This window comes from Podarcis filfolensis (assembly GCF_964270895.1).
Source record: "Podarcis filfolensis genome assembly, chromosome: W".
Taxonomy (NCBI): Eukaryota; Metazoa; Chordata; class Lepidosauria; order Squamata; family Lacertidae; genus Podarcis; species Podarcis filfolensis.
Window position 1 is genome coordinate 37,749,324 of NC_139619.1, and position 24,362 is coordinate 37,773,685.

Genomic DNA, 24,362 nt, shown 5'->3' on the forward strand with positions numbered 1-24,362 from the left:
ACCTTTGAAGGTGACCCGGAAACTGCAATTAATCCAGAATGTGGCAGCTAGACTGGTGACTGGGAGTGGCCGCCGGGACCACATAACACCGGTTCTGATAGATCTGCATTGGCTCCCAGTACATTTCTTAGCACAATTCAAAGTGTTGGTGCTGACCTTTAAAGCGCTGAACGGCCTCGGTCCTGTATACCTGAAGGAGCGTCTGCACCCCCATCGTTCAGCCCAGACACTGAGATCCAGCGCCGAGGGCCTTCTGGCGGTTCCCTCATTGCGAGAAGTAAGGTTACAGGGAACCAGGCAGAGGGTCTTCTCGGTAGTGGCACCAGCCCTGTGAAACGCCCTCCCAGCAGATGTCAAAGCAATAAACAACTATTTTACTTTTAAAAGACAACTGAAGGCAGCCCTCTTTAGGGAAGTTTTTAATGTCTGATGCTGTACTGTTTTTAATATTCAGTTGGAAGCCGCCCAGAGTGGCTGGGGAATAAATAATAAATTATTATTTTATTATTATTATCATCCAGGTGATGGAGGAAAAGGGTCAGCAGCCAGCGAGTGAACTGCTGCAGGTAAGACGGCTCCAGGAAAAGGCTGCCTCCCATCCTTTCTGTGCCCCTTTCATGTACGCAAGGAGTGTAGGGGCTCAGTTGACGGAGCCTCGAGTCAGCTTTGTAATGGACAGGAACACCCCAGAGACCTGGGATGCTGAACTCACCTGAAGGCCGACTAGAGATTCTTCAGTCTTCTTGAGGGAAGGGGAGGGGATTTTCTGCTCCTTGCTGATGATTTGCCTCCGAATGCCTTCCCGCTGGGCAATGCTGCCTTCCTGCCCTGCCCTGGGCTTCGCCAAGGATGCAGTCAGGCCTCCTTCTGACATGAGCCAGTCTCTTGACCAAGCTTCTCTTCCCGTTCCCCCCACAACTTCTGGGTGGATCCCCTTCCCCATAGATCCTGATCGGCCCCAAATGGTGCTCGGTCACAGTGACCAAAGAGCAAGACAGAGGGACTCATCCAGACTGCGCCACCTTCTCCACTCACAATCCCATATGGCCAGACGTACAAGTGCTTCTGAACGCCCTCTTTAAGGAGGCGGAGAAAGCTGACATACTGGCAAAGGCAGGAGAAGCCCTATTACGGAATGATTACCAGATGTCCCCGTCTCCCGGGGACAGTCCCCGGATTTACAAATCTGTCCCCAACAAAATCCGTCCCCGGAATGTCCCCGGATTTCATATAAGGCCCCCAGATTTATATTTTAAGTGTTGTAGATTTATTAGTAGGGAAGGAATGTTGCGTGATTGGTTCAACGGCACAAGACACATCATATGGGGACTTCCGGCAAGGCAAAATGGCGGGTGCCACGGCAATGAGCAGCTCCTGAAGCCAGCCAGAGCCAAGTGCACTACCAGGCTGGCTCCGGGCTGCTGAGACTGCCGCCTGCGCTGCCACTGCCGAGGGGGAACCAGGGATGCCCGGCGCGTCAACTGGTGGAACCGCTGACACCCCCCCCAGGACCTAAATCGAGGCGGGAGCGAGAGCACCCGGCCACGTGGCTGAATGCCCAGCGGCGCTCCAGGGCCAGTAAAAACCCCGGAGCCAACCCAGGGAGACGGAGGAAAGGAGAAGGAGAAGGAAGAGAGAGAAAGAGGAAGGAGAAAAAAGAGGGGAGCCCCGACCTTGCGGCCGCTGAGGAAGAGAGGTAGGAGAGCACCAGGAGGGCAAGGGCACGGGGCCAGCCCAGGCCCGACCCGAGCCTACTCCAGGGCAGATAGCACTCCAAGAGACCAGGCTGGGGCCCAGAGGAAGGTCACACGACAGAGGAGACCCAGAAGAGAAGATATTACTTCTTATTTTTTAAAAAAATGATTTAAAAAAAATAACATTTTTTTCTCTTTTGGGAAAAAAAAAGTGTCCCCGGATTCTTTGAAAAAAAATCTGGTAAATCCTTAAATCCTTAAATCCTAACCTTCTAATTCCAATTCTAATTCCAAGTCTCTTCTTTCTCAATATCCCCATTCCGTTAACCGCACCAAGCAACAAGCTGTAAAATGCAAGTTTAAAAAGCAAGCTTTCCTTTGCATCTCACAGAACTTTAAATGTAATTCGTGGTTTTTTTCACCTGTCCGACAAACTTAGGTTGTTTTGCCTTCCTTTAAATGGGAAATCAGTAGTCAAGCCATACTTTTTGGTAAAACGTTCGTCTGGATCCCGGAAGTCCTACCTGAGAAGAACAATGGGAGTTTCCGCTAGTGCCAGCCGCTTCTCCTTCTGCAAGCAGCACCACCCAAATTCCCACCTGGGATGAGCCGCTTGGCGCACTAAACTGAGCCGCCGGAGAAGGACTGGGGCAGGTGGCAAGTGGGAGGGGGAAGTCGTGCGCTTCTGTCCTGTGAGAAGAGTGCTGGGCTATGTCTCTCCAGTTGCGCTTCCTTGGTTCAGAGGTGGACTATAGCAGCTGGGCTGGGCTGCCACAAAGCCCATCAAGGCCACAGGCTGCTAGCATGACTCATCCCGGCTTTCTCATCTGAGGGGAAAGGGTGCGCGGTCTTAAATGCTGGCCTTGGCAACTTGGCTGAGCTACCTTGGGCCAGTCCTTGGGCCAGCTTAGCCTCCCTCACAGAGGGTTGTTCTGAAGATACACTCAAGAAAACACCCGAGGCATGAAGAAGAAGAACGAGGAGAGTCTGGAAAGGGGGGTGGGGAGCACTCCCACCCCAGCTGCTCCAGGATGGGAAGTGCGTCCCGAGGGAAGCGGGATTCATGCGGAGGAGGACGTCGGGTTGGGTGGGGGTTGCCAGGAGCAGCAGGATGTCCCTCCAACCCCCGGCTTCCACTCTCCAGGCAGGCGCCCAACGTGGCCAGCTGGCAAGGGCCCTTTCTTACTCCAGCCTTGGCGTGCAGATCCCGGGTTCAGCCCCAGATCTCTGGAGCGGAAAGGCTCTTGGGCGTGACTATGAAAGACAGCATCTGTCAGAATAGGTCATACTGAGCCAGTACAGATGAACGTGACTATTGGTTCGCTTCCTCTGCTATCTGCCAGGAGCCAGGAGTGAAACCAAAAGTAGACTGACCAGCTAGCTGAATCCAATTATATTGCTATGGGGTGGGGGGAAACCTCTAACATTGTACTTTTCGATACTTGTAGTTCCAGGGTGAATTGAATAGGTGGTGGGGGGGGGTTGGAGGAGCAGAGGAAAGAAGAGCTAACTTGTCCGTGGCTGGGGGCGCAATCTGGACGGTTTTGCCGGGGCGCAAGATCACCTAACTACTGCTCTGCGCCTCTGGACCAATGCAGGGGTGGTTGGTGCTCATTGGGACTGGTAGGGTGGAATGCAAGGAGGCCAACAGTAGGTGGCGCCCGAGCCAAGGAGTGGCAGAGCAAATGCGTTCTGTATCTGAGATGGAGTGGGAAGGGGCTGGCAGCCACCGCAGCCATCCCCTGTCTGCCCTCATGGACCGGCCAGAATCCACTGGGCAAATGCTCATCTTGCCAGAGTCTGGGTCTTCTGCTGTTGCTCTCTCAGAAACCGTGCCCAGGTGGGATGTTTCATTTTTCGTAGCTGCTTCATTCCTGAGGAAGTTGGAGGTGACGCAACTCCTGCATCTCTGACGTGGGAAGGTTTGGGGGTATAACAAATTCCACCCTTCTTCCTTGGCTCCCTGGAAAGAAGGCATCTTTAAATTTTGAGCGCATTTCACAGGCCAGGAGCCAAGCACCCCTTCCTGATGGGGAGAAGAGGCCCAGAAAAGATGAGCCCTTCCCAGCCCAAAGGCGTTCCCCTGAGATTCAGCTTCCGGGCTATGGCTAACCATGTTAGGAGCAGGAATATTGGGAGCGGAAAGGAACTGATGTCATCTGCCAGAGCAGCTGGCTAATTGAAGGGAATGAGGTGATAACAAGGCTTTCAAATCTGAACTATTGTTTGCGGCTGATTAGGATTGAGGGAGGTGGAGAACAAGTGCAATCGGAAGCAGACTCTGGGTAGTTGGTTCCTTTTCTTTGTTCGGGTTCCTACGTCACACCAGCAGTTTAAATGGCAACACTCCTTTGCAAGATTGTCCGCCTTTTTAATTGTTTGTTATGGAAAATCAATAAAATGATAACTTGCCCCTGCCAAAGGGTTGTATGACATCTGGCTGAAGACTTTTTGTGCTAAAAGTTGAAGCTATGCTGGGGTGTGTGTTTGTGTGTGTGTGTCCGTCCGTCCATGTGGCTGCTGTGTATTCAACATTCCACACCCTCCAAAGAATCCTAAGAACCTTAGTTTTCCTTTCACAGTGCTACGATTCCCAGCACCCTTAACAAACCATTGTTCCCAGGACTTTTGGGGTGTGGGTGGGAGGAGATGTGCTTTACATGTGCGGTGTGCAGGCATCTCCCAGCACATGTGTGTGGGGATTCAAGACTAACTCTTATGCTTTTCTTCCTTAGACCAGCTTGATGTTGAACGAGAGGTTTTCTGGGTTCAGGAACAGACGCCATTTCACAGCGAAGCGGAACACGGGACGGATGGTCACTCTGCTATTGCATTTGGTGAAGTCAGACTGGCTTTGCAAAGGAGCTTGCCCCTGAAGCTAGTTGGTTGCCTGCCTCTGGCTGGCTGGTGGCTTGGCATCACCAAAACACAAATAGACAGCCCCGTGCAACCTCACACCCAAAGATTTATGCCCATGCTTCAGACATGCAGCCCTAAGAGCAGCTCTGACTCCCACTCTAGGCCCCTCTGCCCCAGTCTTCCTCCTGATGTAGGCTACGGGATCTGGGAAGTCTGATGCAGCTTTGAGGTGTGGTTCCATATGGCCGTTAGTAGTGTTGTGTTTTTGCCAGAGAGCCACCTGGTTAGGAAGATCTCCAAGCACGCTTCCTAGGGGGTCCTCTTTAATCCTCAGATGTGCCCACAAAGGCATGATCCAGCACCCTCATGCCACAGCTGCCTCTGGAGTGACCCTCCCTCCGGTAAGAGGTGTGCCTCACAGCTGAGTGCCTGGTTGTTTGTCTAGGGCGGAGTCTGGGAATCTTGTGGGTTCCCAGATATTGCCAGATCCAATGGCCTTCTGCCTCAGCCAGCATGGCCAACGGTCAGGGGTGATGGAATCCAACAACATCTAGAGGGCCACACAATTCCCCATCCCTGGTCTAGTGAAATTGAGGTTCTTGTTTTCTCTCCCTCTGCCCCCTTTTGCCTGGAAAAGCACTTTGGCAGATTCCTTTGGAGGATTTGGGTGTGACAAGCTGTAGCAGCGCACTGAATAAAACAACTCTGAGAAGCTGAAACACCGGGCTGTTTTCTTTTCTAATAAAAATATTCACTGTGCAGTTCACAGGCACAAAACACAATGTTGATATTGTCCAGGAAATGGGTTTTCAGTTGGAGGGCATGGGTTGCGTGAGAGCATGTTGTGCGGGATAACCAGTCTCATATAACCAACATGCTTCAGTCTAATTAGTGCATGAAGGGGTTAACACCATAGAGTAAGCTGTCCTGCCATCTTAGCCATGTCTCTTCCCCTTACCTTGGGAGTATTCACTTTTTCAGCGTTTAATGTACTGTAGGTTTTTCCTGATTTTATCTTTCTGTAAACGGCTTTGATGTTTCTTACCATCTGGTGTGTATAAATTTTATGAAATAAATAAATAATTTTGAATAAATAAATAAATAAATAAATAAATAAATAAATAAATAGGAAGCTGTAAAACCACAACCTCCGAAATGAAAGCTACTGTGCCTCCAGACGGATGTTTTTGCCTGGAGGGGGGCCGTATTCTGCAATGTGCTATCGATGCAATAATAGTGCAGCTTTCTAATGGACTGTCCATGCAAACATCATTCTGCTTTCTCAGTTGCTCTGCAATGCTTCGCCAGGGTTACCACATCATGGCCCCCTGGGGGTGCGCTCCTGTGTTGTAGCTCAGCAAAAGCAGGACAAAATTCCTCTAGTACGGCTCACAGTGAGGGCTGCTGAGAGTTGGGAGAGATCTTGGAGGCCAAAGAGTTTGCTTTCCTGCTCAGTACAGGGGATCTTGCCAGCTCTTCACCCCTGACTGGCCGAAGATGCCCATCTCTCATCCATGCAGCTCCACAGTGTGCCTGGATGATGACTCAGATGGAGCTGGACACAGCATTCCTGAAGGATGCAATAATATTGCAATTGTGGTGGACCAACTACATGCCAACAGGATGTCGGACTGAATGGGCCTTGGCCTGACCCAGCAAGGCTCTTCAAATGCGCTTATGTTCCCCTGACTTTGGGGACGCCTTGCAGGAGTCTCACCCGTCTCATGGCTATTCTTCTAGTGTGGACCAGTTCGACAAGCTCTCCCCCGAAAGCAGGTGCACCATCCAGAACATGCTGGCGCTGTACCTGAAGAAGAAAGCGAACACAGACCAGGAGGCAGGGACTTCTAGGGGAAGCGAGGCCTTCATGCGGGAAGCCTTGACTCCTCACGTGCTCCCCGGGATCAGCTTCGACCCCACCACCCAGTTTTCTGCTGGTGTCACTCTTCCACCTGGCCCAGAACAGGAGGCTCCTTCCCAACATGCAGAATGCCTTGCACGTGATCGATGGCCCTGTGCTCACTGTGACATAGGCAGGGCCGGATTTATGTATAGGCTAAGTAGGCTGAAGCCTAGGGCCTCTAGAACTAGGGGGCCTCGCCAGCCTGCCCGCTCCCCAGCGCCGCAGACAGTCTTCCCTCTCCCCAAATTGCAAACCCAAGACTTCATGCAGGGCATTTCTCCCCCATTTCAATGACATTTTGCTTCAAAAGGAAAGGTGGACTTGGAGAAGGCAAGCAAAATGCGAGGGAGATAGCGAAAGATACAGGAAATTGAATGCAGATTTCCAAAAAATAGCAAGGAGAGACAAGGGGGCCTTCTTAAACGAGCAATGCAAAGAAATAGAGGAAAACAACAGAATGGGAAGAACCAGAGATCTGTTCAAGAAAACTGGAGCTATGAAAGGAACATTTCATACAAAGAGTACCATAGTAAAGGACAAAGGTGGAAAGAACCTAACAGAAGCAGAAGACGTCAAGAAGAGGTGGCAAGAATACACAGAGGAATTATACCAGAAAGATATGGATGTCTCATACACCCCAGGTAGTGTGGTTGCTGACCTTGAGCCTGACATCCTGGAGAGCAAAGTCAAATGGGCCTTAGAAAGCACTGCTAATAACAAGGCCAGTGGAAGTGATGATATTCCAGCTGAACTATTAAATTTTGTTAAAGATGATGCTGTTAAGGTGCTACACGCAATATGCCAGCAAGTTTCGAAAACTCAGCAGTGGCCAGAGGACTGGAGAAGACCAGTCTACCTCCTTTAGAGGAAAAGGCCTTGAGGGGAGGACCTGTTGCCTCCACAATCCTTCCTAAACGTGCATAAGCTGAGAGGCAATTGTCCGGCAAATGTGGTGCTGTGGGGAGGCAGGAACATTTTCCTGCAGTTAAGTATTTTCTAAGTTCCTTTCCCGAAACTTCCCCAAACGGTTCTGAAGCCTCTCTAACCTCAGAAGTCTTTTCCTCTCTCCGGAATTCTGGGATTCGAGGATAACTTCATGGAGAAGGAAAGAAACCTGCAGAATCAGCAAATGAGTGCCCGCCGGGAGCCTCCACCCCCACCGCTGCCGCCAAGCAGGCTGTAAGTTGCCTTAGAGGTGTACTGTGCCCTCCCGCCTCCTTGCTTTTAAGGACTACTTGAGTTCTGTTCTCATCTCCCTGAGGCGTATCCGTGACAAGGAGAGCATGAGCAAGAAGCAACCCCAATGACCCACACTATGCGCAAGCTCTTTGTGCCTTCCACACATACGCAGTCCGGACAGAGAGAGGGTCTCATCAAGCACGTCTTCTCCAAGACAGAGAAGGAATATGTCAACACCCAGAATTTCAGGTCAGATCATGCAAAAGTGCAAACACCATGCAAAGACCAGTGGAACCCGTATCAGAGTTGGGCCTGGAGAAAGCGACATCTACATGACAGCTTTATTGTTGGGTGCCAGGCAAAGTCTGTCCTGTTCACTCAGGCCACATGGGTGGGTAATTGAAAGCAGTGGCGTAGCGTGGGTTGTCAGCACCCGGGGCAAGGCAAGTAATTTGCGCCCCTTAACCCGTGGATTTTAGCACTCGAGTGCGAGCGCGCCCCCCCCAGATGTTGCGGCCGGTGCGGCCGGCCCCCCCTGCACCCCCCACGCTACACCACTGGGGCTGGGGGCGAGCGAAGGAGCCAAAGACCCCCCCAAAGGCTCAGCAGGAATTTATTAAATTTATTATTTGCGGAGCCCCCGCGGGCCGAGGCAGCCGAAGCCCCCTCCCCTCGGGCGCCTCCCCGCCCCCTCCTCTCCTTGGGCTGTAGGTGGAGCCCGCGCTCCGAGGCGCTCCAGATCCGGGCTTGGCGAGCGCCTCTCCTCCTCCCGGCCGGGTCCGGGGGCTTCCAGCCGAGCTCCGTCCTCGCCCCCCCTCCCCCGCGGCTGAGACTTGCGCTGAGAGCCGGAGCCAGCGGCGCCCCCTTCCGACGGGAGACCCTCGCCCGCCCGCCGGCTTCCTCTCGGAGGGTTTTGGGGAGGGCAGGGCGCGTCGAGGCCCCTCGGAGCTCTCCTCCCTCCCAGTCGGCAGAAGCAGCCGCCGCCTGTGGCTGGGCCGAGGGGATGGCGCCGGCGTCGGCATCGGGGTGCGGAGGCTGCTGCTGCAGCGGCTGCTCCTCCTGCGAGCAGTGAGTGGAGCGCAGCCGCAGCGGCGGCGGCGGGGGAGGGCGCGCGCTAGGGCGCAAGGCTGGCGGCGGCGGCGGGGAGCCCGGCGGAGGAAGGAACTTGTCCCTTCCCTCTGGACTCGCGCCCCCCCCAGATGTTGCGCCCGGTGCGGCCGGCACCCCTGGCACCCCCCACGCTACGCCACTGATTGAAAGTATTAGTTGTGGTGGGCAATTTTCCTTGGTGCCACATACTGAACCGTGGCTTCATATTATGAGCAGGACGGCAGCCTCTCCTCCAGGTTTGCACACCTCTCCCCCACCCCAAGCCTATTGGGAAGCTTCCCCTTGGATTTTAAATTAACCACAGTTTGGTGTGTCCAGATCCTATGGTGGTTCATTTTACCAGCTTTGTAAACCCACGATTGGAAGTTGGCTTGTTTCAATGAGCCATGGTTCAAATGAAGCGGTTTGTGAAGCTTCAGACATTGTGACAAGATGCAGTTAATCCAAAACGGAAGCAAAACCTTTGGAACTCCTCCTAAAAGCTGTGCTGGAGGACAGGGAGGTGTGACCCCCCCCCAACACTTGGTGTGGGTCATCCTTATAATGCTAAGCTTACTACTTCAAACAAAGTTTTTGCTTTGGTTATTTCCTCGTACTGTTAGTAGTAAGGTAAAGGTAAAGGGACCCCTGACCATTAGGTCCAGTTGTGGCCAACTATGGGGTTGCGGCGCTCACCTCACTTTATTGGCCGAGGGAGCTGGCATGCAGCTTCCGGGTCATGTGGCCAGCATGACTAAGCCACTTCTGGCGAAACAGAGCAGCACACGGAAACACCGTTTACCTTCCCACCAGAGCAGCACGTATTGATCTACTTGCACTTGGACGTGCTTTCGAACTGCTAGGTTGGCAGGAGCAGGGACCGAGCAAAGGGAGCTCACCCCGTCACGGGGATTCGAACCGCCGACCTTCTGATCTGCAAGTCCTAGGCTCTGTGGTTTAACCCACAGCGCCACCCGTGTCCCACTGTTAGTAGTACCCAGTGGCCATTTGTTTTTCATGTCTGCTTTTATGATATGTTTATCAGTATGTGGTTAGCAGCTTCAGATGCTACTGTTTTACAGAGGCTGTTTCGCTTGCTCTTTTTACCCCTTTACTAGACAGGCTGTATTTCTGTGCTGTTTTCAGAGTCGGGAATGCCCATTCCTTCATGGCCAGCATGGAAACACAGAAGGCTAGCCATTTAGGAGGTTTGCAAAGAGGACAAGGGTGTTACGGGGTAATCTTCTAGCAAACAAGCTTGGCACAGCAGATCTGAGAGGTGGTTTTCTGCTCCCGGAAAGCCAGCCTGGAAACCAGGTTGCCAGGTGAAGGAAGAAGGGAGAGATCAACCAACTCACTTGCCTTCAAAGAGTGTCTGGTTGCCTGTGGCTACTGGGATAGTGCTTAGATATCAGGCTGGCTGACACATCTTAAAAAATACAAGGAAAAGGCTTTTTTTCTTTCATTAGCAAAGCTCCTTTGGGGCCCCGAATAGCTAAGCTGAGGAAGAAGTGGCTGGTATTACTTTTTTGTTCTTGGTCCTGATCTTGCCTGCCCTTGTAATCCTACCTGCCACACACTCCTGTTGTCTTTGCATATTTAACCAGCACGTCTGTTCCGATGGGAGTCCTATTCCTGCAGTTCCACATCCTTCTCTTTGGCACTTGGGCATTCGGTTCCAGGAGCTGGACCTGAGCACAGAGGCTTTCTTCTACTTGGACTCGACAAAGGAGCAAGAGTGGCTGACAGCTGTGGAAAAGGCTTTGCGTTCCAAATCCAAGTACAAGAAAGTAAGTCCAACCCCACCCATTTCTTCAGCAGCCAGACAGCTGTCAGGAGCTGGAGTGAGGAGGAGGAGGAGGAGGTCAGCAAGAAAAAACACCTGGTGTCAGTGGTGTTTTATTCAAAAGAAGCCAACATTCTTTATTCAAAGAAACCCAAACCGTGCAGGCCTCCTGATCACAGAAACCTTTCCCAACAGGTCTTGCCCCAGTGAGGTAGTTGTGAAGGCTGAAGGTTGCTACCCTCCTACCACTCTCTGAAGTCTCCTCCTCCCCCTGGTCCTTCCCAAGCAACCTGAGACTCTGACACCTTGCCTGTCTTTGCTCCCTCCTCTTAATTTCTCTGTGTTCTGGGAGACCAGCAGGGAGGGGAGCTGATCGCAGCAGGATGGGGAGACCCCCTGGCTTCTTCAGCAGCCTGCCTGATCTCTGCCTCTTGACCCCCGCCTCCAGCCTCCACTTCTGCCTCAGATTCTGGGCTGCTGTTTGCCGCAGAATCTTCCTGCCCTCCTGCCTCTTCAGTTTCCAACACCTCCTCTTCCTCACAGTCTGCTCCCTCTTCTCCCTCTGACGGCTCAGCGTCGTCGTCCCTGTGGGAATGTTCTGGGGTGCAGGAGAGGATATATTGTGGGATTATATCCTAATCCAACTTGTGCTAACAAGTTCCCAAAATATCAGCAGAGTTTATAGACATTCCCCTTTAAGTTCGCAATGGTAACGCTTGCACAGGTTCGCTAGAACCTCTATAACAATTACTCTGGTAATTTCCCCTTTTGTTCCCTCTTAAAATACAAGACACAACACAGTCTTTATAAAAGTATAAAAGAGTTTACTCACGTTCTGTTCACAATATGATCCCAGAAGGCAGACAGCTTAAAAAGGTAAAATACACTCAGAATCTATCTTGCAGTAAGATAGTCCCGTCCTCTCTTGGCTGAGAGCCAAGAGGGCATCCTTGGATGTTTCCTCATCGAACGAAGATGGCAGAGAGAGAGAGAGAGTGGCTGCCTGCCCTGTGCTTTTACCATTACCTGCACAGGTGAGGTCACACCCACCTCTGGTCACATGCGGAGGAAGTCCGTCCCAGGAAGTTTAGCTGCTTGCTAGACAGACATCCCTCCCCATGTTCTAACATGTACACTCTAGGAATGTTGTCATTGACTGCTCCTTCTCAGGCAATACAACATATACAAAACATAAACAACTTTATTCAACCACCCAGAGTCCCAGCTTGACATGTAGATTCTGCAAACTCTCTCTTGGTAGGGGTTTCGTCAGGATGTCAGCAGTCATCTCTTGGGTGCTGCAGTAGGATAGTTCCACAAGTCCATCCTGGATCATCTGGCGTATGTAGTGGTATTCAACCCCAATGTGTTTTGTTCTGGCCAGGAACTTCTCACTCTGCGTCAGCTTCAGGCAACTTTGATTGTCCTCCAGCAAGCTGACAGGCCCTTTTCTCACCAACCCAAAGTCCTTTATGAGTTGATCAAGCCAGGCGATCTCTCTGCAGGCTTCTGTTGCTGCAACGTATTCTGCTTCTGTAGTCATTGTTGTCTGGCAACTGCTTGGAATCCTGCTGATTCTTCAGGAAGTCAGTAGCCATCGGTGTAGCAACTGGATGTTCATCTTGCATCTGCATGTGCTCAATTAGCTCGTGGATCTTCTGTCTTTGGCTGAGAAGAAATGAGCCGTCCTCTTCTCTTTCCACCTGGATCCCGAGGTAGTACTGGACATCTCCTAGCTCCTTGACCTCCACCTCTTTGCTAAGGTGTTTTACTGTCTGTGTATAGTCTTTCTCACTTGCTGTGGCAATAATCAGGTCATCAACAAAAGCTAAGATATATGAGAATTGTCCATTATTTGACTTACTGTACAAGCACTTGCCAGCGTCGCCTTGCTTGTACCCAAGTTGTGTCAGCATTTTATGCAACTTCTGGTTCCAGGCTCTAGCAGCCTGTTTAAGTCCATAAAGTCCTTTCTGGAGTTTGCACACTAAATGTGCCTCATGTGGTTTTACAAAACCTTTGGGCTGTTTCATATAAATTTCCTCAGAAATCTGCCCATGTAGAAAAGCGGTAGCAATGTCTATGTGTTTCACCCTCATTTTCTTGGAGGCTGCAATGCTCAGAAGCATTCTTACGCTGCTGTACCTCACGGTTGGTGCAAAAACTTCATCATAGTCTTCACCAAAACGCTGTGAAAATCCCTGTGCTACAAGTCTAGCTTTGTAGCGCTGCACTTCTCCTTCTGACCCCTTCTTAACCTTGAAAACCCATTTACTGCCAATGGCCTTCTTACCGGGAGGCAGCTCAGTGAGTGTCCAGGTCTTGTTCTGATGCAGTGCATCCATCTCCTCCTGCGCGGCCTTCCTCCAGAGACTGGCTTCTGCAGCTGGCATCTCCTGTATCTCTTCCCAAGTGGAAGGTTCCTGTGGAAACGCCGACCCTGCAAAGTAGGACAGCCGTAATGGTGGGACACCTCTGTTGGTTCTGGACGAGCGCCTGACCTCTGGTTCTGCGACCGCATCAGCTTCCTCATCCTCCTCCAATGCAGGCATGTCCCCATCTGAGTCCTCCTCTTGCTTTTTATATCGGTCCTGGAGGTTCTGCTGAATATGATTAGAAGGGACCGGTTGGTTAAAGGTATACAGGTCGGAGCCAAACAGTACAAACTGAGAGCATTTGCAGATGACTTAGTATTGACGTTACAGGAGCCAGAATCTAGTACTAAAAGGGTTTTAGAACTAATTCAAGAATTTGGTCAAGTGGCAGGATTTAAACTGAACAAGTTAAAAACTAAGGTTTCAGAGAAAAATTTAACACCGATTGAAAGAGAGAGGTTTCAGAATGAGACAGGCTTGACTGTGGTTAAGAAAGTGAAATACCTGGGGATTAATATGACAGCTAAAAATGGGAACTTATTTAAAGATAATTATGAAAAATGTTGGACGGAAGTGAAAAAAGACTTAGAAATTTGGTCGAACTTGAAGCTTTCACTGTTGGGTCGTATTGCTGTGATAAAAATGAATGTATTGCCTAGAATGCTGTTTTTGTTTCAAACATTGCAAATTGTGGACAAGATGGACTGTTTCAAGAAGTGGCAGAGAGATATTTCTAGATTTGTCTGGCAGGGCAAGAAGCCCAGAATAAAATTTAAGATATTAACTGATGCAAAGGAAAGGGGTGGATTTGCCCTGCCAGACTTTAAACTTTACTATGAATCAGCAGCCTTTTGCTGGTTGAAAGAATGGCTGCTTCTGGAAAACACAGACATTTTGGACTTAGAAGGTTTTAACAATGTATTTGGATGGCATGCATATCTGTGGTATGACAAGGTCTACTTGGACTACTTGGACTGCTTGGACTACTGCAATGCACTCTACGTGGGGCTACCTTTGAAGGTGACTCGGAAACTACAACTAATCCAGAATGCGGCAGCTAGACTGGTGACTGGGGGCGGCCGCCGAGACCATATAACACCGGTCTTGAAAGACCTACATTGGCTCCCAGTACGTTTCCGAGCACAATTCAAAGTGTTGGTGCTGACCTTTAAAGCCCTAAACGGCCTCGGTCCAGTATACCTGAAGGAGCGTCTCCACCCCCATCATTCTGCCCGGACGCTGAGGTCCAGCGCTGAGGGCCTTCTGGCGGTTCCCTCATTGCGAGAAGCAAAGCTACAGGGAACCAGGCAGAGGGCCTTCTCGGTAGTGGCGCCCGCCCTGTGGAACGCCCTTCCAGCAGATGTCAAAGCGATAAACAACTATCTGACATTCAGAAGACATCTTAAGGCAGCCCTGTTCAGGGAAGTTTTTAACGTGTGATATTTTACTGTATTTTTGGTTTTTATGGAAGCCGCCCAGAGTGGCTGGGGAGGCCCAGCCAGATGGGCGGGGTATAAATAATAAATTATTATTATTATTATTATAAGGTCAAAGCGCATAAAGTATTTAAAAACCATATTGTCAGGAAAGCATTGTTTAATGTTTGGATAAGATATAAGGACTTATTGGAAAATAAAACCCCAAGGTGGCTGTCACCAATGGAAGCAAAAGCCCAGAAAAAGCTCAATATGGAGGCCAAATGGCCGAAATATTGGGAAATTTTGGAACAAGAGGGAGATAGACTGAAACAGCAGAGTTTTGAGAAACTAAAAAACAAAGTGCGAGATTGGGCTTCATTATTATCAGATAATGGAGGCATATAATTTGGACAAGAAAATTGGCTTCCAGGTGGGAAAATCAAAATTAGAAACAGAACTGTTAGAACCCAAAACTAAGATTTTGTCAAAGATGTATAACTTGCTGTTGAAATGGAATACTCAGGATGAAACGGTGAAATCTGCTATGATTAAATGGGCACAAGATGTTGGACATAACATTATGTTTGCTGACTGGGAACAGTTGTGGACCACCGGTATGAAATTTACGGCATGTAATGCCTTAAGAGAGATTATTATGAAGATGATATACAGGTGGTACATGACCCCAGTCAAGCTTGCAAAAATCTATCATTTACCCGATAATAAATGTTGGAAATGTAAAGAAACTGAAGGTACATTCTTTCACCTTTGGTGGACGTGCCCAAGGATTAAGGCTTTCTGGGAAATGATCTATAATGAAATGAAAAAGGTATTTAAATATACCTTTCTGAAGAAACCAGAGGCCTTTCTCCTGGGCATGGTCGGCCAATTGGTGTTAAAGAAGGATAGAACTTTTTTTATGTACGCCACAACAGCAGCAAGAATACTCATACCAAAGTACTGGAAGACACAAGATCTACCCACCTTGGAAGAATGGCAGATGAAAGTGATAGACTATATGGAATTGGCGGAAATGACTGGCAGAATCCAAGACCAGGGAGAAGAGTCGGTGGAAGAAGATTGGAAGAAATTTAAAGATTATTTACAGAAACATTGTAAAATTAAGGAATGTTAAAATGATGTCGGAATGAAATGAAGCGGTTTTAGCAATAATGTTAAAAAGGAGTATATAAAAATGGATTGTTAATAGATGAAATTATAAAGTTATAATATGTTAAGATAAAGAATTAAGATAAAAACAAAGAGGGAAAGGATTTGCTGAATTAACCATTCGAACTGGAATACAAAAAAGGGAGGTGTGAGGAGGTCAGGGAAACAAGTAAATGAAAGGCAAGGCATGGCATGGAAAGATGGATCTATTTTTAACTGTCTTTATTTTCTCTGTATTTTGTATTCTTTGTTTTCTTTTTTCTATTTCTTTATTATTTTTGTAATTTCTTTTGAAACTTTAATAAATATCATTTTAAAAAAAATGCACAAGCATCCTGTACCTTTAATAATTGTGTATAAGATAGGATTTCAGCAGGTATACCCCTTTTTTTGCATTTGGCTAACCTACTAGTAGAGACGCGGGTGGCGCTGTGGGTTAAACCACAGAGCCTAGGGCTTGACGATCAGAAGGTCGGCGGTTTGAATCCCCGCGACGGGGTGAGCTTCCCTTGCTCGGTCCCTGTTCCTGCCAACCTAGCAGTTCGAAAGCACGTCTAAGTGCAAGTAGATAAATAGGTACCGCTCCAGCGGGAAGGTAAACACCGTTTCTGTGTGCTGCTCTGGTTCACCAGAAGCGCCTTATTCATGCTGGCCACATGACCCGGAAGCTGTACGCCGGCTCCCTTGGCCAATAAAGCGAGATGAGCGCCGCAACCCCAGAGTCGGTCACAACTGGACCTAATGGTCAGGGGTCCCTTTGTTGTTGTCGTTTAGTCGTTTAGTCGTGTCTGCCTCTTCATGACCCCATGGACCAGAGCACGTCAGGCACTCCTGTCTTCCACTGCCTCCCGCAGTTTGGTCAGACTCATGTTTGTAGCTTCGAGAACACTGTCCAACCAGGGGTCCCTTTACCTTTACCTTTACCTTTACCTTTAACCTACTAGTACTTCACCTTGGTCTTCCAGCACAACAGTGGCTGTTAATAGACTCCATTGTCAGGCAACAGGGGGTCTTTTGCTTCTCTGCTGATAAGCGATTTCTTTTTGGCTTTAGCTAAACATTCAGTGTACCCAAAAGACAGCTTTTGCTGATTTCACAGAGGGAGAGATCAAATTCATCCTGACGTACAAATTCGACTCTAAAACAGATCCTGCTTGATAGTTGAGCCTTTGTAAGTAAGTCCTCTCAATCATTCTTCTGCAAGGCTTGTTTGTTTTTCCTAGTCTGCTGAGATGCTAGTAGTGTCCTGCCTTTCCATCCTCCTGAGCAGGCTAGTAAAAAATATATTTTAAACATGGCTTTCTGCTAAGCAAGCTGTTGGAGGAGGGCTAGAGTTGAGGGCTGGACGGACTTCCTTTCCTCTGCAGCCAGAATGGACACCAAGCCACGGAGGAAGAAAGAGATCCAGCTCTCCTTCACCTGCTCGCTCTGCTTGCATGGAATTCCGGGTTGCCAAAGGCTGCTAGGCGAGTTGTGAAATGCAAGGCTGTGATATGTTGTCTTCCTCAAACCATCCCTGCTCAAAGTCTCTGGAAATGTTTTGGCTCCTTTTCCACAAGCAGCCTTTCCCCCACATTTGTCCTGATAACCAGCATCCTCTGTTTCATGGCGTGTTTAAGCAGAGAATCCTCTTTGTGTCAAGGAAGTCTGGGAATTAGACTTGGTGCTCTCTCAAGATGAGTCTGCCAGGGCATAAGAGCATGAGAGCAGCCCTGCTGGATCAGGTCATTGGTCCATCTGGCCCAGCATCCTGTTCTCACATTGGCCAATGAGATGCCTCTTGGGGAGCCCACAAACAGGACCTGGGTGCAACAGCACGCTCCCCTCCTCCAAGCCATACTGCTTCTCTTGGTGGAGTATGTTCTGTGGCCATTATGGCTAGTAGCCATTGAGCCTCACCAGCCATGATTTGGCATATTCTTGTGGTTCTTGACAACTGTCAGAAGCCACTTAGGCCTGCTAGTTTCATTGCTCTTGCTGTGGTAATGGGGAAATCAAAAGGACAGGCGGAACATGTAGTGACGAAGCCGGAAAAGGGCAGGCTCCTTTGGGCAGCATTTCAGGTGCCAGAAAGGGTCTTTTGGATCACTGAAAAAATAGTGTCTGAACAAGAATAACGGGGCCCCTTGCTTTGGGGAAGGATCATCATTTGGTGGTGTGCCATATTGTTATGTACTGAGTTGAATAGGATCCAAACTGCAGCAGTCTGATTGGTCCTAGAACAATAGGATCCAAATTGCAGCAGTGTGATTGGTCCTAGAACAATAGTATTCAGAATGCAGCAGTCTGATTGGTCCTAGAACAATGCAGCAGTATGACTGGTTGGCAGGAACCACCCAATCATGCTCCAGATAGAAGTGAATCCACAACCTGATTGGCTTACAGTAGAATTCCAGAATTAGCCAATCATGTGCAGCCCATTGTGTAAATAATGTATATAAAGCAGATACTTTGAGGGGACATTCATTCATTCCTCCTCATCACTATGAGCTGAATAAAGAGCATGAAATCACTTTGCGACTCTGAGTATATTTCACATATGCTTTGTATGCAGAGTCTCAAGTTGTAAGGCACCTCCACCTGAAAAAGGATTGGGCCACAGAGAGCTGCTGCCAGCCAGAGGAGACTTAATTAATGAATTGTGGGGTTGGAAGGGATCACAAGGGTCATCTAGTCCAACCCCCTGCAATGTAGGAATCCAAACTGGGGGAGGTCAGAAATTCATTCTGACCTGGTAGAAGGCAGCTTTTGATTTCCTGGCAACTCTCTCCATGAGGCAAAATGCCTGCACACCTGCAAGGTCCACCCCTTCAGAAGTTGGACTCCCAAGCATCATCTCCCATCATCTCCAGCTCTTGACCGTGGTCAAGATCACAGGCCGTGTGTGGAGCCAAAGTTTGACTGTGTGAGCCTTGTGTGTTGCCTCAGCCAGTCCAACAGTCCTGGTGTCTCTCCTGTCTCCTTGCAGTGGGAAGTGCCATGTGCCAGAATGGTGTGAGCCAATCCTCTGGAGAGGAGGCAGCGTGAATCAGCTCAGCTACCGAAGCCACATGGAATTGAAAAGGAGCGACCACAAGCCCCTCAGCTCCCTCTTCCTCACAGGGGTAACACCTGCCCTGGCCAGGGCTATCGTCTATTCAGGGTTTTTAGTTGCCTGCTATGTGGTACCTCCTTGAATCTGGGCAGGCCCTGACCAACAACCAGGCCCCTTTCCACAGAGCTCCTCCTTGGCCAATGACTTCCGGTGCAAGGAGTGGGCAGGTTTTGGCTCTGTTAAATCCCTAGGCTTCCATTCTCCACTCTTCTGAGTACACGCTGCTCCTGCAGGCATGGCAGACCACATGGGCTGAACTGTATACCTTAACCATTGGCTCCATTCATGCAATGGAGCTTCTGTGGTACTTGGCTTGGAGCATTTGGCTTCAGCCCATTGGCTCTGGAAGTCACAGCTGCTGTCATCCTGGGGAAGCTCTCAGAGTTACAGTACTTGCCTCTTTCAGGGCTGGGAACAGGGGGGTGCATCAGGCCTTTCTGCTCTTAACTCATGCCCCCCCCCTTTCAGTCCATAGCCCCAACAAATGTGCTCTGTCCCCCCCCCCCCATAGGTGAAGGTTGTGGATGACCGACGGTACCGGAAAGTGTTTGAGGATATTGTTCAATTGATGGACAGGATGGAGAACGAATTCCTTCCCTCCCTGGAGGGAGGTAAAGATGAATAGGATCCTCTCCAACCCCTTAAAGAGGGTTTGCTGCAAAAAGACCGGGGGGAAAGAAGCCCTTGGCCCATCTAGCTCAGTCTTGAGCGGTTCCCCAGGATTTCCAGGGGATTTTTCCCAGCCCTACCTGGAGATGCTGGGGATAGAACCTGGGACCTTTGCATGCAAGGCAGATGCCCTTCCACTGAGCGGCAGCCTCTTCCTCTTCCTCGCAGGCAAAGACTCCAGGGGTAGCCAGCGTGGTGCCCTCCAGATGCTGGACTACAACTCCCATCATCCCCAGCCAACAACATGGTCAGTGGCAAGTGCAGCAATATCTGGAGAGCCCCACGTGGACCTGTTGCATGTGCAGTCCCCTAAATGAGAGCCCGGGGCCAAGGACAAACTTCCCCCTGGAGCACGTTTCCTCGCCTCTGCTGAAGGCAAGCACTCTCTTTCCTCCCCCCCCCCCCTTTTGCTCTGCAGTTTCCGTTTGAGAATGTGAAGTTCCGGCAGCTGCAGAAGGAGAAGTTCCAGATCACAAACAACGGGCAGGTCACCCTCCACTTCTCCTTTATCCCCAAGCTCAGTGACAGCCAGTATTGTAAGCCATGGCTTCGCGCTGAGCCCTGCGAGGGATACTTGGAGCCCAGCGTGTCTCTCTCTGGAATCAGAGAACTGTAGAGTTGGAAAGGGACCCCAAGGGTCATCTAGGGAAGGCCTTCCTTTTCTCCTCCTCTTCCCAACCCTCCTCCCTCAAACCTTGGGAGTTTGGTAGAGCAGGGGAGGCTTAACATTTGTGGGCTGCATTGCCCCATGCTCAAGCCTCCAAGGGCCACACGTCAAAGCAGCTGAGCCCAAAGTGTAAAAGTGTGTGTGACCAGCTTTAAACAAACACACACACACACAAATGAATTGAAGCCAAACAATGCTGGAGGGTCCCCAAACACCTTTTGGCATCGCAGGGAACCAGTGAGAGCAGTCCGTCCAAAAATTACTTTTTTTAAAAAAAAAATATGCGTATTTTTATGTTGTGGAGGCACAAAAATATCTTGGGGAACATATAGAACTAGCCAAACTTTTAAAAACTCAATGAAATGAAAACTAAAAAAGAAAGTTACATTGGGGCGCAAAAATCCTTTAGGAGACAAATAAATGCTTTCCCTTTTTATATTCTTTTGTTAGGATCACTTTCTCTCACCCCCCAGTATCCTGTCACCATCTTCTGTGCAGCTGCTGCTTTGGAGGACTAGAGAGGAAAGTGGGGTGGGGTGGGGGAACTGAGTCGCTTCTTTTCCTAATTCTTGAAGTTAAGGTTTCCCCCATACACCTGTGAGAACAGGATGCTGTACTAGATGGGCCATTGGCCTGATCCAGCAGGCTCGCATTGTGTCCTTCTGTTCAATTCTTCACTGTCTTCACTTTTAATTTACAGACAAGCCAACTTGGCTGTGCCAAAGAGTGTATCTACCTGACCTCCTCCCGTTTTAGGTGAGACGGGGGACATTTCCCTGGATGTGTACGTCAGCAAGGAAGAGAAGATTGAGGCTATCTTTGTCCTTCACCTTGACCCTGGCAAGGACTATTTCCTCACCATCAGTGGGAGCTACCTACCAAGCTGCTTCGGGACCTCCTTGGAAGCCTTGTGCTGAATGTCTACCCTTCCCACTCTGCTTGCCTGCTTGAAAAACAGCTGCTCTTCCACTCAGAAATGTGGGGGCTGGGGGTCCTCCGCTGCATTCAGCTTCAGCTTCTGTAGCTGTGCATCCGCTTCCTGTGTGCTGTTCATGCCCTTTGTTTGACTTGACTGAGTCATCCCAGGTTCTGGTCCTCCCACCTGCCCTTTCGCAGGGCCACTGAACCGTGTGCATTTCCCTGCCATCTGCGCAGATACTGTTCAGCCAACGGGCTGTTTCTTTCTCTTCTCAGGGCCTGTGCCATTAACACCCTTGGTTGTCTTTTGCTCTTGCCTTCCTCCTCTGATCTCAGGGAGAAGACAGCTTCCTAGAAAAGGTAACAGTTGTTTTGCTATCCTCTAGATGTTCTTGTAGCGGGCTCAAATCAGGAACAGGCAACGCCCCGTTTACACAGGGGTTGCGTTCCGAGGAACCGTGCGTTTAAATGAAATTGCGTATATTGGGGACAGCATTGGAAAAGCCTGCAAACACCCTCTAAACTTCCGGAAGCCCTTTGGAAAGGCCTTTTGAAAACCAGCAGCCTCCCTGCAAAACTCCTTGCTCCAACTCTCCACAGGCCTGAGAGGTCGGTGCCAAAGCTCCTGGGAGGGAGTCGAGATGCTGTTTCCATGCCACTTTGCCGCTTTTGTGCTCTTGGGGGGGACATTTTTGCCCCTTCAAGTGCCCCTTCCAGCTTTGCGGCAGTGTGTATGTGCCTCAAAGGCACGTAAATGGAGTTGCCCTTGTCAACGATCAGCAGCTGCTCCATGCAGTGGCAGCTGGTCCCTTAGGGCAAACCAGGCACTACCCCACCAACCTCACCTGCCTGCCTTCTGACTCAAATCCAGTCCAGGTGGTGACTCTAGCTCTCTGCGTTTTTCTCTTCCCTAGTCTCAACGTGGCCCTTGTAGAACTCGGCAGAGGAGAACGGAGACGAAACCAGAATTTGCCAGCACTGCTTGTAACTGATTTTGCGCTGCTTGACTCTGGGTCCGCTTGCGATTGGCAGCACGGGAGGCAGAAAGCCCAGTCTCATGATGCAGGCGCCAGCCCCCTCTGGCCCCAAGAGCCAGTTTTCTCCTTGTTTCTGTGCTCAGCCACTGCTGCACAGGCTATGCCACTCTGGCTTACTCTTACCACCTGAGCACTGGCATTTGGGAAGCGGTAGTGGCTGCTTTGGGGTGGCTCAGGGAAATGCCACTCCTCTCGAAATCAGATATACTTGGGTGTATTATCCTAGCCACAAGGAGACAGTGGTGACTGTCAATTTGGACAGCTGTAGACATTGAGAATCATGGAGAATATGTTTATCGGTGGCTACCGGTCAGGGCTATTTCTTGCCACTATTATCACAAACCACATGCTTTTGATTACCAGTTTCTGGGGAACATGATGGACAGAGTGCTCTTGTCCCCGTGTCCCTATGGACTCCCAAGGGCATGTGGTTGGCCATTCTGGGAACAAAATGCTGATCTAAGCCAGCAAGGCTACTGTGTTCCTTAGCATGCACCAGCTACTCTTGCACTAAGACTCTGATACAGTATGTGTCATTCCCCACACCAATACTCTCTCTCTCTCTCTCTCCCCAGGGGTGGGGAGTATTTACGGCGGGGGGGGGAGGGGAGGGGGGATGAACTGGGTCCTAATCAACAGCTGCCCTGGGTATGAGGGGATCAAATTCTCAATCCTTGCCAACTCCTTTTAGTGATGCGCTGCTTGCCACTGCTGTGCTCCTAAAGCTCTCTTGCTTCCCCCTCCTCTCTTTCTCTTTCTCTTGAATGTGGTAGCTTGAGATAGAACTAACCACCCTGAACATTTCTGGAGAGGAAGATGGGAAGGAGGCAGGAGGCATGGTTCACCAGCTGCTGTGTGCTGCATTGCCCATACAAAGTCGTGGGCTGGGGCTCCAGCTGTTGCTCAGTTTCTACCACTGCCTCTGCAACGTGCTCTAGACAAGGGGTGGTGAACATGTGACCCCATCATCTCATCATGCTGGCTGGAGCTGCAGCCCATCAACCTATGAAGACCCATCCATGTTCTGTTGCTGTTTTTGTTACTTATTTCCTGCCCTTCACCCTAAGGTCCCAGGGCAGGTTCCAACAATTTAAATAAAATGTTAGAAGAAGAGAAGTTTGGATTTGATATCCCGCTTTATCACTACCCGAAGGAGTCTCAAAGCTGCTAATATTCTCCTTTACCTTCCTCCCCAACAAACACTCTGTGAGGCGAGTGGGGCTGAGAGACTTCAGAGAAGTGTGACTGGCCCAAGGTCACCCAGCAGCTGCATGTGGAGGAGCGGAGACGCGAACCCGGTTCCCCAGATTACGAGACTACCGCTCTTAACCACTACACCACACTGGCTCTCTAGCCAAACCCCATGTGCACAGCTGCATATTCAGTAAGCTTTTGGGTGAACTGCGCATCCAGAGTGGGAAGATTACTAGCTGCATATTAATAGGGGGAGGGGGAGCTTGGATTTGGGGTGCAAGCAATTTGTTTTTTGTTTCCCCACTTGAGATGCTTGCTGTGGCTAGGGCCGGGCGATATATTTTCAAATCAGCTTGAAGTCTAGATAGTGAGACTGGTTTCATAATTTCTGACCTGGCAATATATTGTGAATCATGATGTGTGTGTGTACTATGCAAAAAACACCATGTGGGGGGAAACTGTGAAGCCAGACAATGCTTCTCTAGATTCCTGCAGCCCCTGTGGACTCTGCCGGTTCAGCTTTCCCCTGCCCTCCTGCAGGGGGCAGCAAAAATCACAATGCAGGGGAAACCGTGAAGCCAGCCAATGCCTCTACATAGCTCCATCTTATTTCAGACATCGTGATATATTGGTGTATTGCAATGTTTAGCTAGTGATATATCACCATGTTGAAAGCCAGCTATCGCCCAGCCCTAGTTGTGGCCTCAGAGGGCAAGACTTGTCCACCCAGCTGGAGCAAGGAAAGAATGCATACAGGCACACATTCTGTCAGGCTCTCATGCCAGTCCCCCTTGTCATTGGACCTCCAGGAGAAGCAGTTTCTGGATATCGTACCCCAGGATGGTGATGACTCTACTGAGCGGCCAAGGAGATCTGGCTTTTGGTGGACCACCTCTTCAAGAATGCCTGCCACCAGATGAGCTGAGGGGGACGGTACCATTGAAAGGATGGGTGTTGGCTGGAATCCAGTACCAGTTTTGGGGTGTGCAGGTTCCAAACGTCCCAATTGATTTATATCTTAGCTACCGACTCGCTCTTACAAACTCCTGCTGTGAGTATAGTGGCACCTTGGTGGAGCGGCAGCGGGTGGGACATCCAGCATACGGTATTCCTTAGAGCGGCTCAGAAGAACCCAAGTGTTCCCAACCATTGTCTGTCTCTCCCTAGCAAAGCGGCTCTCTGAGACTCGCCACTAGAAGAAGCGGGGAATGATTTCACTCTCCCATTGCCCCAAATCAGGAGAAGGGTAGTAGGAATGCTACTGTGGAAAGCAGGCGGGATACAATTCTCAGCCCTTGTGCCAGCTCTCT

At 49.9% G+C, this 24,362-nt stretch overlaps 1 protein-coding gene across 1 annotated transcript in view; it reads left to right on the top strand.

The window, feature by feature from the left end:
- LOC310753736 (inositol polyphosphate 5-phosphatase OCRL-like) overlaps positions 1-24,362 on the top strand; it is a gene marked incomplete at both ends in the record, with an annotated part of 121,448 nt that overhangs the window by 87,713 nt on the left and 9,373 nt on the right. Inside the window, 6 exons of the mRNA XM_083595080.1 lie at positions 16,527-16,630; positions 18,442-18,577; positions 19,079-19,189; positions 19,655-19,822; positions 20,662-20,805; positions 23,927-23,968. Of these exons, the coding sequence (XP_083451206.1) occupies positions 16,527-16,630; positions 18,442-18,577; positions 19,079-19,189; positions 19,655-19,822; positions 20,662-20,805; positions 23,927-23,968 (705 nt within the window). The remainder of the gene's footprint in view (positions 1-16,526; positions 16,631-18,441; positions 18,578-19,078; positions 19,190-19,654; positions 19,823-20,661; positions 20,806-23,926; positions 23,969-24,362) is intronic.